The sequence below is a fragment of the Cyprinodon tularosa genome, unplaced genomic scaffold (assembly GCF_016077235.1).
Source record: "Cyprinodon tularosa strain WSP-4 unplaced genomic scaffold, ASM1607723v1 ctg1506, whole genome shotgun sequence".
Taxonomy (NCBI): Eukaryota; Metazoa; Chordata; class Actinopteri; order Cyprinodontiformes; family Cyprinodontidae; genus Cyprinodon; species Cyprinodon tularosa.
Genome location: NW_024038339.1, coordinates 26,624 through 40,754, shown reverse-complemented (window position 1 = coordinate 40,754; position 14,131 = coordinate 26,624). Strand labels below are relative to the sequence as shown.

The window sequence follows — 14,131 nt, the reverse complement described above, 5'->3', positions numbered from 1 at the left end:
GTTTTCCATAGAAAGACATTATGGAGAAACATCCTCACCTCCCCTTCTGTTCTGGCATACAAGACATCAGGGCTAATTTGGATCTGGCCAGAAATGTCTCTTACTTTCTGTAGAGAGAGGACAGAGTCTGAAAGAAATTTTCGTTTTGGACGAACAAGAGGTGGATAAAAATGGCCCCCCAGTAAGTAGAAATATAATTTGTCTGTCAGCTCCCGTTCCAACTTTTGGGTCGTCTCATTCAGTAATGGGTTTTCCATGGGTTCTGCACACAACTGCATAATTTGAGGTTTTATGCAATTCAAATACATCAGGAGAAAGCAGTCCGTGCCGTCGATCTTTAGCGCTTGTGTGCTGTCGTCGACCAGCGAAAGCTCTGAAATGCATTCATTTAACATGATCCATTTCCATCCGTTAGATGAACAGTCGTTTTCCAGTTTTAACAGTTTTTCAGTTGAATGCAGCGATTTTTCCAAAGAAGATACCATGATTCTGAATTGCTCCGCTATAAACTTGGAAAATTCTTGTGTGCTTGTTGTTTCTGACTGTTTGTTACCTGGAGCAGTTCTGTGGCATAGGAAAAAGCGGCTGATCATATTCATAACTGTTAGGATGTTAAAATGTGGGATGCATGAACATTTCCTAGTTGAATCGTCTGACATACAGTAATGAAGGTCCTTGTGAACAGTTTGGCGGATTTCCTCTGACAGATGCAATAATTCAGTGGAATCAACATCAGGAAGGTCTTTTGTATGTTTATTTAATATCTGAAAAATGCTCTTAGTAGCTGTTCTTTCGTCAAAGTGACTTTTTATGCTTAAAAGACTTCTTGTCTCTGAAGAGTCAGGTGTGGTCTCTGCTTTTGGTGTTGCCTGTTTTGTCATGAATGTGTTCGAATATTTGACAAAACATCCAGTTTTGACTCTGTTTATATGTTGTTGAACACATTTCAATGTATTTTGGATCATTTTGACGTAGTTTTTCCAGTTGGTAAAGTGTCGGCTCACGTATACTGCAGATTCCTCAGGGTAATTGGGGGACTTTAACATTTCATTGGTCAGGGATGTAACTTTACTAGAGATCTCCTCTTGCATTAACATGTTTAACTCCTCGCCTTCAGGACAGAATTCGGGTTCAACATGCAGGACATTTGCGATTTCTGTTGAAATCATGTTGGTCAAACTCACTCGGATACTTTCCGTTGGGGTTGCGGTCTTTACACCAGGCTGCAGATTCTCTCCAATCTGTGGAATAAGGATCCTCAATGCATTTTCCACACATTGCTGAAAAATGGTGGTGATAATATCTCCCAGGACTGTTGTTATTTGGGAATCCGATTGACCCTGCGAAAGCAAGGCCCACTGGGCTGGTGACAGCGTTCCCAGCATGGGTTGGACAATCTCCTCCAAGTTTCCAGTGGCGATGTAAATGTGGTTTTTCATTTCTTGTCTTGACTCAGACATTTCTGTTCTGTTTTTGTTTTCCAGCAGGTAGTCAACAAACAACATGCAGTCCGAGCAGAGGTCACTGTAAGAATGGCTTCAGTGGAATGATTACCTGGACAGACTAGGCGGGTCACGAAATGTAAAGGAGGCGTGGCTATGTGACGTCATAGAATTAGACCGTTAATGTCTTTTGGTTTAACCTTCCTCTTCCCGATTTCGAGGACAGCTGTTGCCCTAGTAACCGGCGGGAACTCAGCGACTCTCACTAAAAGTTAGATATAGAGGTTATTGTTAGACTGGCGACCTGTCCAGGGTGTACCCCGCCTCTCGCCCATTGACTGCTGGAGATAGGCACCAGCACCCCTCGCGACCCCACTCGGGACAAGCGTGTAAAGAAAATGGATGGATGGATGGTTATTGTTGATTATTCCTTCTAATTTCTTATTTATTCTTAGTGTTCTAGAAGTAACTGACAGGTTAATAACAACCTAGCTGCTAAAGTTGTCCATATAGCTGTCATATCCTCCCAGATCACTGGCTTCCTGATCCTCGTTCGGAGCAGGGATCAGAGAGGCGTTCCCGATCTTCGCTATTTCTGCCACCATCAGGCGCATCATTCTCCACCACATGCAGCATCTCAAGCTTCTATTTGAAACTGGGAGAGTCTGTGAGGGACTCAATGGGAGCGGGGCTGCTGTGTCCAGCTGTGTTTCTCCATCAGCAGCTGTTCATCCAAGGCTTTAGTAGCCTGCAGGTTCGCCTCCCGCGCGTTAAGACGCTGCACTGACTGTTTCAGAGCTTCAATGCGCTCCTCACAATGTTGCTCAAAGCTTTGGAATATTCAATCATTTCTACTTGGCTCACTAAACGCACACTTTTGCCCATTGTTCCACTTCAACTGGTGAACATCTTAACTGGTGACCAGGGGCGGATCTAGGATTCTAGGGGATCGGGGGGCTTAGCCCTGAGGGGGGAGATGAGAGTGTAGATTTTCTGCTAAATCCTGTTCTAATGTAAAATATGACAGATTACTGGATTAAGGACATTTCTAGTGGACTACATGCTATCACACATAACAATCCCCCTCCATAACATGGGAAGAAATTAATTTACCCGCCTCCCTCCTTTGATCATTATTTGCCAGAACATGTAATGTATAGCTGTAGGAAGTATCAGAGACAAAAAATACAGGTGAGAAGGAATCTTGAACAGGAAAAAGAGCAGTTTAATCTTATAAACATTTTAAGGAAAAATACTTATGATACAGCCTATAAGATTATCTCTGTTATTTATTGGAAACATATAGGCCATATAATCAATTAGTATTTTTTTTATATTTATTTAGTTATTTGTTTGTTTATTTATTTTGAGCACGTGTCCTGATCCACAATCCTTACTGGTTGGTGGCGAAATGCAACAAATAGTTGTTTGCCAACCGCCATTATAAAGAAGAAGAAGAATCATGGAAATGTTGGTAATTATATTAAGCTTAGAATGGGTGGAGGAGGTTAGACCACACAGGGTGGTGGTCTTTACAGATTCCAAAGCAGTTTTAGAAATCATTCAGGGAGAAGGAAATGATAGAAAATATCTAGTATTAGAAATCCAGTACAGTCTATAGCGGTGGGATTGATATTTGGTTATTTTTTGTTCCAGCACAGGAAGGTATAAAAGGCAATGAAAAGGCAGATATATTAGCAAAAAGGGCTCCAGAGGGAACAATAACCATTACAATTCCTTTTGGGAAAGGGGAAGGTAAATCACTTTTTTAGAGTAAAGAAAGGAAGAGGATTATATAACGTCCAAAAATCAGTATTAAATAGAATCATTAATGAGACAAACAAAAGGGAAGAAGTAATAATCATCAGATTAAGAGTGGGTCATACCTATTTAAATGACAATTTATATTTAATAGGGAGGAAAAATAATGATAAATGTGAAGGATGAGGAAAAAAAGAGAATGTAGAAGATGTACTGATTAACTGTAAAACTTATTAACATGAAAGGGAGAAATTGAGGACAGGCAAATAATGGAGTCTTAAAGGCATATTGGGAAATGAAGAAAATAAAATAATAATATTCACTGATTAAAGAAAGCATTATTTATTTATTTACAGAATACTAAATTAAAAAATAGAATTTGATGTAATGCCGCTACACCATTATGTACAGTAGGTGGCAGTATGCAACTTAAAGTTGCTTGTGATCCGCCATAATAGAAAAGAAGAATTCGTTTTGTTGGAGTTTTCATTCCATGCCACATGGGGGCGATAGCGCAGCCTCTCATTATCTTGTTTTCTGCTTCTAAAGTAGGCTGATACCATTATGATAGCTTTAGAAGGGTTGGTTGATGAAAATGTTAAAGAGGAAAATAAATATATTATTGCATCAGATAGTCAAGCAGCATTATTAAGTATCAAATCTGGCAAGTCTTGTAGATTAGATTTGTTATTACATATATATCATCTATTAGTTCAGCTTCATAATAAGATTATTTTTGTTCGATTTGTCGGGATTCCTGCTCATGTAGGGATTGAAGGAAATGAAGTAGATATATTGGCTAAATAGGCCTTAAAATCAGATATTATTAACTTAAGTATTCCTTTAAGCCAAAGTGAGGGTAAATCTATAATTGCAAATAAAATATGTAAGATTTGGCAGGAACAATGGGACAATCATGACACTGGTAGAGATCTATATAAAATTCAGAAGACTGTGGGGGGTTAGAGTTGCACAAAAGAAAGGTGGAAAGAAGAAGTAATAATATCTCGACTTATTATTGGTCATACTGGACTTAATAATTCTCTTTTCAGAATAGGGAAACATGACACAGGGACTTGTAATCACTGTAATCAGATAGAAACAGTGGAACATGTACTAATGGAATGTAATAAATATTCACAGGAACATCAGCATTTAAAGGTAACACTAAATAGAGAAAAAAATTGATTTTCAATGATAGACCTTCCAGGAAATACATCGAATTCTGCTAGAAACCAATTAATTAGATTTTTAAAAAAAACCCAAAACACTGGATTATTTAATCGTATTTAAATAAAGAATATAAGTGTGTATATGCATGTGAATATTCAGTCGTATTAATGTGAGTTTGGGTAGATATTGATTGATAGATAATAGAGATTCGTTCATACCGTTGAGGTATGATTTAATAACATCCCTCTGACATCATTGATAACCACACTCCAGTCTGGTTGGTGGCGGTAAATGCACCTTAAGTTGGTTGCCATCCGCCACTAAAAAACATGAGGTCGTTTGGTGCATGGCGCGTGTTTCGAAGTTGCTTGTGGAGAAATGTCCATGGCCGTGAGTAGTGAGGAAACAGGAAGCGATTCTTGTGGGATGGAAGAGGGAAATAGTGACAATGAAGAAGATTGGAAGAGGGTAGCCTCAAAAAATGAGAAAAAGCGGAAAAAGCAGAGATCAGTTGAAGGGGAGTCCAGTTCTGAACATTCATGTGATGATCAATCCATAAATTCCACAGCAAAACAAAATGAGTACAAAGTCATATTCAAACTAGTTAATCAGGCAGACTCTTTTGCAAATTGGAATCCGGTTCACTTGACAAAAACCATAAATAAACTTGTAGGAAAAGTCAGAGGTGCCAGAATCTTGTACAGTGGAGATCTGTTGATCAACTGCAGAGACAGCGCCCAGCAAGGCAAAGCCATTCCGATCAACAAAATTGACGGGATAAGAGTTCAGTGCAGTTTGGTGAGAATAAAAAGATCAGCAGGGTAGTCATTGGAGGAGTTCTGAAAAAGAGATAATAGAAAACATAAGTGGTGCAAAAGTAAAAGAAGTAAAACGGTTAAAAACAACAAGAAACGGAGAGGAATCTGACAGTTTATCTGTGTTATTTATGTAAATTCGAGGAAGAGTAATTACCATGCAAAGTGTTCATTGGTTACATCAGCTATAATGTCAAAATATACAATCCACCACCTCTGAGATGTTACAAATGCCAAAAATTCGGACACATAGCAGCAGTTTGTAAAGGAAAACAGCGATGTGGAAGGTATGCTGGAGAGCATGAGTACGGAAAATGTGGAAAAGAAGCTAAAATAAAATGCTGTAACTGTGGTGGAGAACATACTGCTGCATATTGTGGTTGTGAAATCAACAAAAGGTCTGAGGAAATAAAAAAATTTAAATTTGAGCTCGGAATAACTTACGCTGAAGCTGCAAAAAGGATCCCATCTCAGTTAGAAAACAAACAAACCTACAGTTCAACACATGGCAAATTCAAAACCTCTAGAGAAATGTCCCAAAATTGAAGAAGATTCTTGTTAAAAAGAAAGATTTTGTTCTTTTCATGGTTGAAGTGATCGAAAAAAAATCAAAAATAATAGTGAAAGCTGCAGAAAAACATCTGGAAGTGAAAGATTTAAACTTGGAAATGGTTGAAAGCATGATGGGAAAACCGATTAGACCATCAGAAACTGGCAGATTGACAATGACTTAAAGATAAATTAAAATTATTAGAGCAAAGGTGATTAAGTATTTATTATGTTGGGTAAAGTTACACAGTTTTTTTTTTGTTTTGTTTCTGTGGTGAATCGTTTCCTGTTTCCTTGCTTTACTCCATATCAGTAGGTGGCGGTAATGCACTTCTCACAAATTTGCCAACCTCACAAGAAGAAGAAGAGGAAGAAGAAAAAAATATAAGAAGAAGAAGAAGAAGAAGCAGGCTGACAACTGAAGCTGCTACATTTTCCTCGACTTGTCATTGACCGGCTAAGCCAGTTTGTCTTTTAGCGCCGAAAAGAAGACTTTAAAGTGAACATGGCTGCCCGGAAAAGACGCAACCGTGAAAATGATACGTTGCCAGACAGAACCAGCAGCAGTAGCAGCAAGCGGCTCTGTCCCAGTGGGAAAAGACACGTAGCTGCTCTCATTCTAGCCAGAGGGGGAAGCAAAGGAATTCCTCTGAAGAACATCAAGCTTCTAGCTGGGGTTCCTCTCATCGGCTGGGTGCTGAGAGCGGCTATCGACTCCGAGGAGTTCGACAGGTAGGTTCGACCCATGAGCCATTAAAGGCAAATACATTTTAGTTAGCTTGTTGTTTTGCCCTTGATTTACCTAAACAACCATCACCATAGCAACCAACTATCAAGGCTCAGGTTAAATTCTGGACTAATATCTTCTCTGATAACATATTTATGAAAATATATATTATAAAAGGATTCAAAAGCACCTTATAATGCTAGTTTTAACAATTATTTAAACTATTTCATCTATGATATAACTGCTTTTGTGCTGCTGTACCTCAAACTGGCTCCATTTCCAAGAATATGCTAGAATAAAGGATAAAATCTACCTAGATATTATTTAGCCTTCAAGCTAGAGTTCTTCTGTATAGTTTTATATTCAGTTTTTATCGTTGCTGAGTTTTTACTGCTGTTTTATTGAGTTTTATTACTGATATTGACCTGCTGGACATTATGCACATCATGCTACATTTCAATTTGCCATATAAACGTTTTCTGTTATTTTCTTTCCATCTCATTTATGTGCAGGGAACCTTACACTGTCAAAGTAAAAAAAAATGCACATTTCTCTGCCAGTTAGATCTGCACACAGGGTGAACTTTTATTAGGAATTTTTGCATATTTTTTTGCAATGTTGCTAAAAAAACAACATTTTTGCAGCATCATCAATGAGCTTTTAGTGTTTTAAGCTTTTTTTAAAGATGTATTTCATAAGTTAGAGTAGGGGTGCACTAACTATTGGTAGTAACATTGGTATTAACTTCTGTAAGTCAATTTATATGCTATATATGTTGAATTGATCAATAAAACTGGTCCAATGTGAAAAGCAATGTTTGTACTTTAGTTTGAGGGCATGAGGGGTGCTGTTAGGTTTATCTAGACATTTTAGAGCAATAGTGGGATGTTTGAAGCATAAATAATGTCAATGACATGGTGATCTCTGTATGGTCCAACTTGGTTAGATGAATAACTTCTTCATTAGATTCAAATTTGATCATTTTGATTGGTGCTTTTATTTTGGTGTTAAAATGAAGCAATAGTTTTTTGTTTTCTGTGTAATCCTTTTTTTTTTTTTATTGGCCTTTGAGTTCTGACCTCTCCATTATCACTTTGTCCTTAGAGCTCCACGCAGAACTGCTGACAAGGAGCTGTTTTTACCAACTGAGGAAAATTTCTAAACTGAACAATTGTGTACAGAGATGATCTTTACATGATTATCCACGTCTTTGTGTCTTCCCATTTAGACTATTGTTACAGTCTATTCTCATGTCTAAACAAAAAGGAGTTGTATCGTCTTCAGCAGGTTTTAGAACTCCGCGGCGAGGTTACTGACTCGTACAAGTAGAAGGGCTCATATGACGGCGATTCTAAAAGCTCTTCATCGGCTCCTAGTCTGTTTTTGGTTCCAGTTTAAAATCCTGGTGCTGACCTTCATGGCCTTTCATGGTCAGGCTCCCTCCTACATTAGAGACTTGTTGTGTCCATACACCCCCTTCTCAGAGGCTGAGGTCTCAGGACCAGAACTTAGTCATGGTCCCTCGCACTCGTTAGGGGATCAGGGGAGATCGCTCCTTTCAGGCAGCCGGTGCTCTGGAACAATCTTCCACTTTCCTTGTGCTTCCTTGATTCATTGTTGATGTTTTTAACTGTGAACTGAAAACCTAATTGTATAAGCAAGCATTTTAATTCCAGTAGATTAGGAGTTTTTTTATGATCATTTTAATTTTGGAGTCAATTTTAAGTGCTATATAAATAAACATTACTTACTTACTTACTTTGACCTTTTCTGATTTTTGTTTCTGCTTCAAGGCATGCGACTATATATAAAAAAGAAACAAATTAGCTGTGTTTTTGATCCAAATTACAAAGATTGAAGTTTTGTTTGAATGTATATTTAAAAAAAAAATAATTCTGTCTGATCTGTTGATCAGTGAAAAAAGCCACAAAGTTGCTAAAACTGATCTTAAACTACACATTTTTTCCAGATAAGTATCTGAAGTATATTTGAGGAGATAAATAACATAATCTGCAGATAGAATGAGCATGTTTGCCCTTAAAATAAGACATTTAGATAATATACACTTGAAATAATATAATGTGGTGTTTTTTCTTATTCTAAATGTAAATTATTTTACTTACCTGCCAAAATTGAGGGAAAAATACCTCTTAATAATAATTACCTGCTTAAATTTCAATTTTTGCAGTGTGAAAATATTGGCTGATTGTAATGATTGGCCAATTGATCGGTGTTTTTGATGTTTGTGTGTAATGTAAAGGTAAAAAACTTAGAATATCTTTTAAACAAAAGCCCTTTGCTTCATTTTAAGGGATGCAAAAAACAATGGATGTCCAGATAAACTCTTTAATTTCTGATATGATACCAATATTGTAGCTTTGAGTATTGACTGATGCAGATATTCACCCAGTATTGTACCAGCACATCTCATAGAACTTTTATTTATTATTTTGTAGGTTGAAATGTCAGAATAGGCTTGATCATGGGATGTAATTAAAACTGAGAGCAACAATAAAAAAAAATTACATATGAGAACAGCAGAACTAGTTCTTACACACCAATTGGTTATATAAAATGTAAACAGAAGCTGATAGAAGTGGAGTATTTCTATCAGTGTGCTGACATAGGAGATTTTAGATGCAGGCTGTTCTTTCAGATTCTGCACTGGCTGATATAGGACTGATTTCTGATATCAATATGGCGTTGAGACAACCTTAAAAAAAAACAAAAAGAAGAAACTTTGAGAAAATCCGATCATGATCAGATGAGACATTAATCCAAGTATTGGACGACCCCTGATTAAGAAGTGTTCTGAAAATAGGATTTGTACCAAGTGTTTGCCAGTTGCTCTGCACCAAAAACCTGAAAGACATGTCCTTCCACATTCAATGGCTTTGAGACATTATGTCCCAGTGTTTAAAAGAAAAATTCTTCTATTCAGAATCAGAGACAAGTTTGACAGGATTGTCCGCTGTCTCTCTCTCCCCTTAGTTATCTCATAAACTCCTGATAAAAACAAAAAACTATTTCTAATAAAACCTAGAAACACAGATATGGTTATTTTCTGTCACATTTAATATAATCTATCAATTAGAAAAGTGGTTATATCTTAAAAAGTTATCAATCTTGTGCCTTATGTCTGAGTGACTCATATGTCAGCGTCACAAGGCTTAAACAAACAAGGCCACTCCTTTGTAAAATGTCAGCTTACTGCACTAAAACTAGGTGAGATCGCTATAAAAAGCCAATAGAGAACCTTCTGGATAACTTTGGGTTTTGAGATGTTATAGGAACGTTTGGCTGCTTGAGGACAAATTGGTCAGATGCATGTATAATCGAGTACTGATCACCGATTACAGCATCAAATCCATCAATTCTTCAACTGCTCTCTCATGAACATTGACATTTTGTTATTAGGTTTCACAATTATAGGACATTTACGGAAGAGGATTAGGGCCACTGAAAAAAACAAACAAAAAGTTAATTGATTTTTATAAAATTTTATTTCAGTTTAATATGGGAAAACAGTCAGAATTCTGACTTTTTTTCTCAGAATTCTGAGATTAAAGTCGGAATTCTGAGAATAAAGTCAGAATTCCTTTCCTTTGTTAAACTGAAATAAAATTTAAAAATCAGTTAACATTTTTTTTTTTTCAGTGGCCCTAATCCTCTTCCGTAGAAATTAGCATCATTAACTGACCACTGTTTTATTCTTTGAGACAGTAATCCACGCCTTTGTGACCACTCGGCTGGATTACTGTAATGCACTTTATGTGGGGATTACTGGGTCCTCAATTGCTCGTCTTCAACTGGTTCAAAATGCTGCTGCACGTCTTTTAACTGGCACACGCAAGTAGAAGCACATTTCACCTATTTTAGCTTCACTCAACTGGCTGCCCATCCATCTTAGGATTCATTTTAAAATTCTTTTATTTACTTTTAAAGCCTTGAATGGCCTTGCCCCAATTTACCTCTCTGAGCTGCTGCACCCCTACACTCCCAGCCGATCTCTCAGGTCAGCTGATCAGCTGCTCCTGACAGTGCCTAAAGCAAGGCTTAAAGGAATAGTACACCCAAAACATGATTAGCCTTCATTTTCTACTCACCCCCATGCTGAACAACACTCTGGAGTACTTTTTTGATATCTCAAATGCATCTGGAGATCTGGGAGGCTTCTTGCTGTCTGCTGACATTCAAATAATGGAGGTCTATGGCGCCCGAGACAGAAAGGTCCATAAAAGTCCACAAAAAACGTCTCAATATTCCTCCATACTGCTCATCCAATGTATTCCAAGTGTCCTGAGTGGGTAGCATCCAGAATTTACTCGAAACGAAGTCATTTAGAATGTTTTTAGAGCATAAACAGTAGTGTATAGGATTTCCTGAAAGCGCGCGCCGGCGCGTTCATGACGCTACGGAAACCGCGGCAGACCAAGCCAGATGAAAGTGCGCATTCAGCTCGGCAAAGAACTCATGCTCTTCCTCAACACTGAAGTCCTCAGACATTTTTCTTTGGTTGTTTCTTTCTTTGCACAGGTAAACAGCACATTTCTTCTTCTACGCTTGCATTATCATCAGAGCAGACGCTGAATGCGCACTTTCATCTGGTTTGGTCTGCCGGCTTCCGTAGCGTCATGAACGCGCCGGTGCACGCTTTCAGGAAATCCTATACACTACTGTTTATGCTCTAAAAACATTCTAAATGACTTCGTTTCAAGTAAAATATGGATGCTACCCACTCAGGACACTTGGAATACATTGGACGAGCAGTATGGAGGAATATTGACACGTTTTTTGTGGACTTTTATGGACCTTTCTGTCTCGGGCGCCATAGACCTCCATTATTTGAATGTCAGCAGACAGCAAGAAGCCTCCCAGATCTCCAGATGCATTTGAGATATCAAAAAAGTACTCCAGAGTGTTGTTCAGCATGGGGGTGAGTAGAAAAGGAAGGCTAATCATGTTTTGGGTGTACTATTCCTTTAAGCTCAGAGGGGATCGAGCGTTTTCTGTTGCAGCTCCAAAACTTTGGAATGGATTGCCGCTGCACATTAGACAGGCCACCTCTCTGTCTCATTTTAAAACTCTTCTTAAAACCCACCTCTTTTCTTTGGCTTTTGACACCATGTAGAGTGTTGATTTTATGTACACATGTTGATTTTATGTATACACATGCATATTTTTATCCTGTGCGGGCAGTGCTTTTATTTTATTTACTTTTATTTATTTTAGTTATTTTATCTTTTTGTGCAGCACTTTGGAAACCTTGTGTTTATTTAAATCGTGCTATATAAATAAAGTGGATTGGATTTTAGTGAATGAGGCAGCAAAGACTAGCTTTTTTTAATCAAGAAGAAAGAGAGAAAATAATGTTGACAAAGGACGACCCGGAAATGCTCTTAAGACTTTGTAGGTGGCTTTTAAAAAAGCCTATTTAATTTTGCCCTGGAAGGACTGTTTCAGCATCCTACCTTCATTGTAGACACTGTGGGCCACCTGTCTTTATTTTAGAACAAGCTTTCTTTTTCTACTCCTAAATATTTTTTATTTAAACATTTTGTTGCTTGGTATTGAGACCCCTTCCCTCACCGCAAAACTCAGTGCTACCAGCAGAGGTCACTTTAAATGTGGACAAAAGTGTGATGAGAGGAGCTGCAGCAACCACAGCTCAGGTGGCACAGATTGGATAAACTGATGTTTAGGTAGGGTGACCGCTCGGCCCTGCCATGGAGACACAGATTCAGAGGTTAGTGAACATGCTTTCTTATGGTGGTGTTTCCCAGTATGAAATGCTATTAAACCTTCAGCATCCTCTGTTTTCCCAGGTCTAACAAAACGCCTGGAGAATTACGGCATGCTGCAAAATACCGTAATTTTCTGTGAGAAGCACCAGTTGATTTAATCATCCAACTATGGTACCATGAAGAATAGTGGAAAAATAGACTTTTTCGTGAATTTATAACCCCCCTCCAAACTTGCTGGACAGGATGTAGAAATTGTATGTGTCTCGGCAAAAGAAGAAGATTGGTCACCCTACTTTTAAGGGACAGTGGCATAAAGGTCCAGTTGTGTCTCTGTGGTTGGACTTGAAACCCAAAATTAGCAGATGTTCTTGATCCAGTCTGAGTTTGATGTGGTCAGCTAAGACAATTTGGGAACTTTCAGTCTCTAACACATTTAATGATATAGAATAAATTCAGGACAAAAATGAAACATGAATGAAATCCAGCTGTTTTTGTTTCTGTGGTTTTCAGTGTTTGGGTTTCAACAGACCACGATGAGATTGAAAAAGTGGCGAAATCCTGGGGGGCCAAAGTCCACCGGAGGAGCCAGGAAGTCTCCAGGGACTGCTCCACGTCCCTGGAGACAATACAGGAGTTTCTCAAGAAAAACCCAGGTACCAGAAGCTCACCTGGACACCAGACGACTTTAATTGGGTTTAACTTCGATTGGACCTAAAGGGCCATGATAGAAAAGTGAAGATAACGGTTTGTTTGTTTTCTTTTTTTTTTTCTTTTACAGAAGTGACGGTGCTCTGTAACATCCAGGCTACGTCTCCTTGTCTCCATCCATCCCACCTAAAGGAGGCTTTAAAGAAGATCACTGAGGAAGGATACGACTCCATCTTCTCTGTGGTACGGAGGTACCAGTTCCGCTGGAAGGAGGTCAAGAAAGGAAGTGAGTGAAGCAAACTTCCTCTGTTGTTCTAGACTTTAGTTTCTTTGGGAGAGTCCAGGGTTTCAGTGAGCGTTCAAAGACTCCACAGCAGGAAATGTTCTATATCTGAGCTTCTCTGTGTCTTGTCCTCCTTTTTGTCCTTCCTTCCAGGTGCAGAATGCACTCAGCCAGAGAACCTGGACCCTGCCAATCGCCCGCGGCGCCAGGACTGGGACGGAGAGCTGTATGAGAACGGCTCCTTTTACTTCGCCACCAGAGAACTGGTCATGGATCAGGGACGCTTGCAGGTATCTGAGCTGTCGCTGATGCTTCAGTGTTTGAGCCTTCCTGTGAATACAGCTCCAGTTGTACATTTCCACAATAACGCACCTGCAGGAAGGTCTTCATCATTTAAAGCTTTTAATGGATCATTTCTATTGCCAGATTAGAATAAGTTTATACTGTTAAAATAAATGTCACTTAGTAATCTGAACAGCAACACTCTTCTTTAAGGAATTGGTAGAATTTATTTTGGTTTTCCTGGCATAAACTCTGCTTTTAATCCCAATACTCGCACTAAACCCTAAGCACCTCACATGGAGGAAATGCATGTAAGGGTTTGATTGCGCAAGTCACAAGCATCCAAAATCTGGAGAATTTGGAATAATACTCTCACCCCGACAATTGAAAGTGACAGGGTCCTTGTTTTTTTAATCTTACTGCTAAAAACTGATTACTACAACAAGAAGTACCTATTTTATGGACACATATACAGTAAAATATGAATTATTTTGATAGTTACACCTGAAAACAAGCAGGCAGTGGGGTTCACTTAGACATAGGGCTTAGAAATGTGAGGTTGTGAGTTCGAAACCCACTCCCACACACTGCCACTGTGGCCGTCTGAGAAAGACCCTTAACCCCATGCTGCTCCCGGGCGCAACCCACCCTCATACCCAAGGGGATGTTTTAAATGCAGAGAGTGAATTTCGCTCTGCTTTACTTGT

The 14,131-nt window shown here is 38.6% G+C and overlaps 1 protein-coding gene across 1 annotated transcript in view; it reads left to right on the top strand.

Annotated features, from left to right (window-relative positions):
* The first annotated feature begins 6,121 nt into the window (after positions 1-6,121).
* LOC119779748 (N-acylneuraminate cytidylyltransferase-like) overlaps positions 6,122-14,131 on the top strand; it is a 12,673-nt gene continuing 4,663 nt past the window's right edge. The window contains exons 1-4 of the mRNA XM_038279526.1: positions 6,122-6,472; positions 12,722-12,864; positions 12,990-13,145; positions 13,296-13,432. Of these exons, the coding sequence (XP_038135454.1) occupies positions 6,246-6,472; positions 12,722-12,864; positions 12,990-13,145; positions 13,296-13,432 (663 nt within the window). The 5' untranslated portion in view covers positions 6,122-6,245. The remainder of the gene's footprint in view (positions 6,473-12,721; positions 12,865-12,989; positions 13,146-13,295; positions 13,433-14,131) is intronic.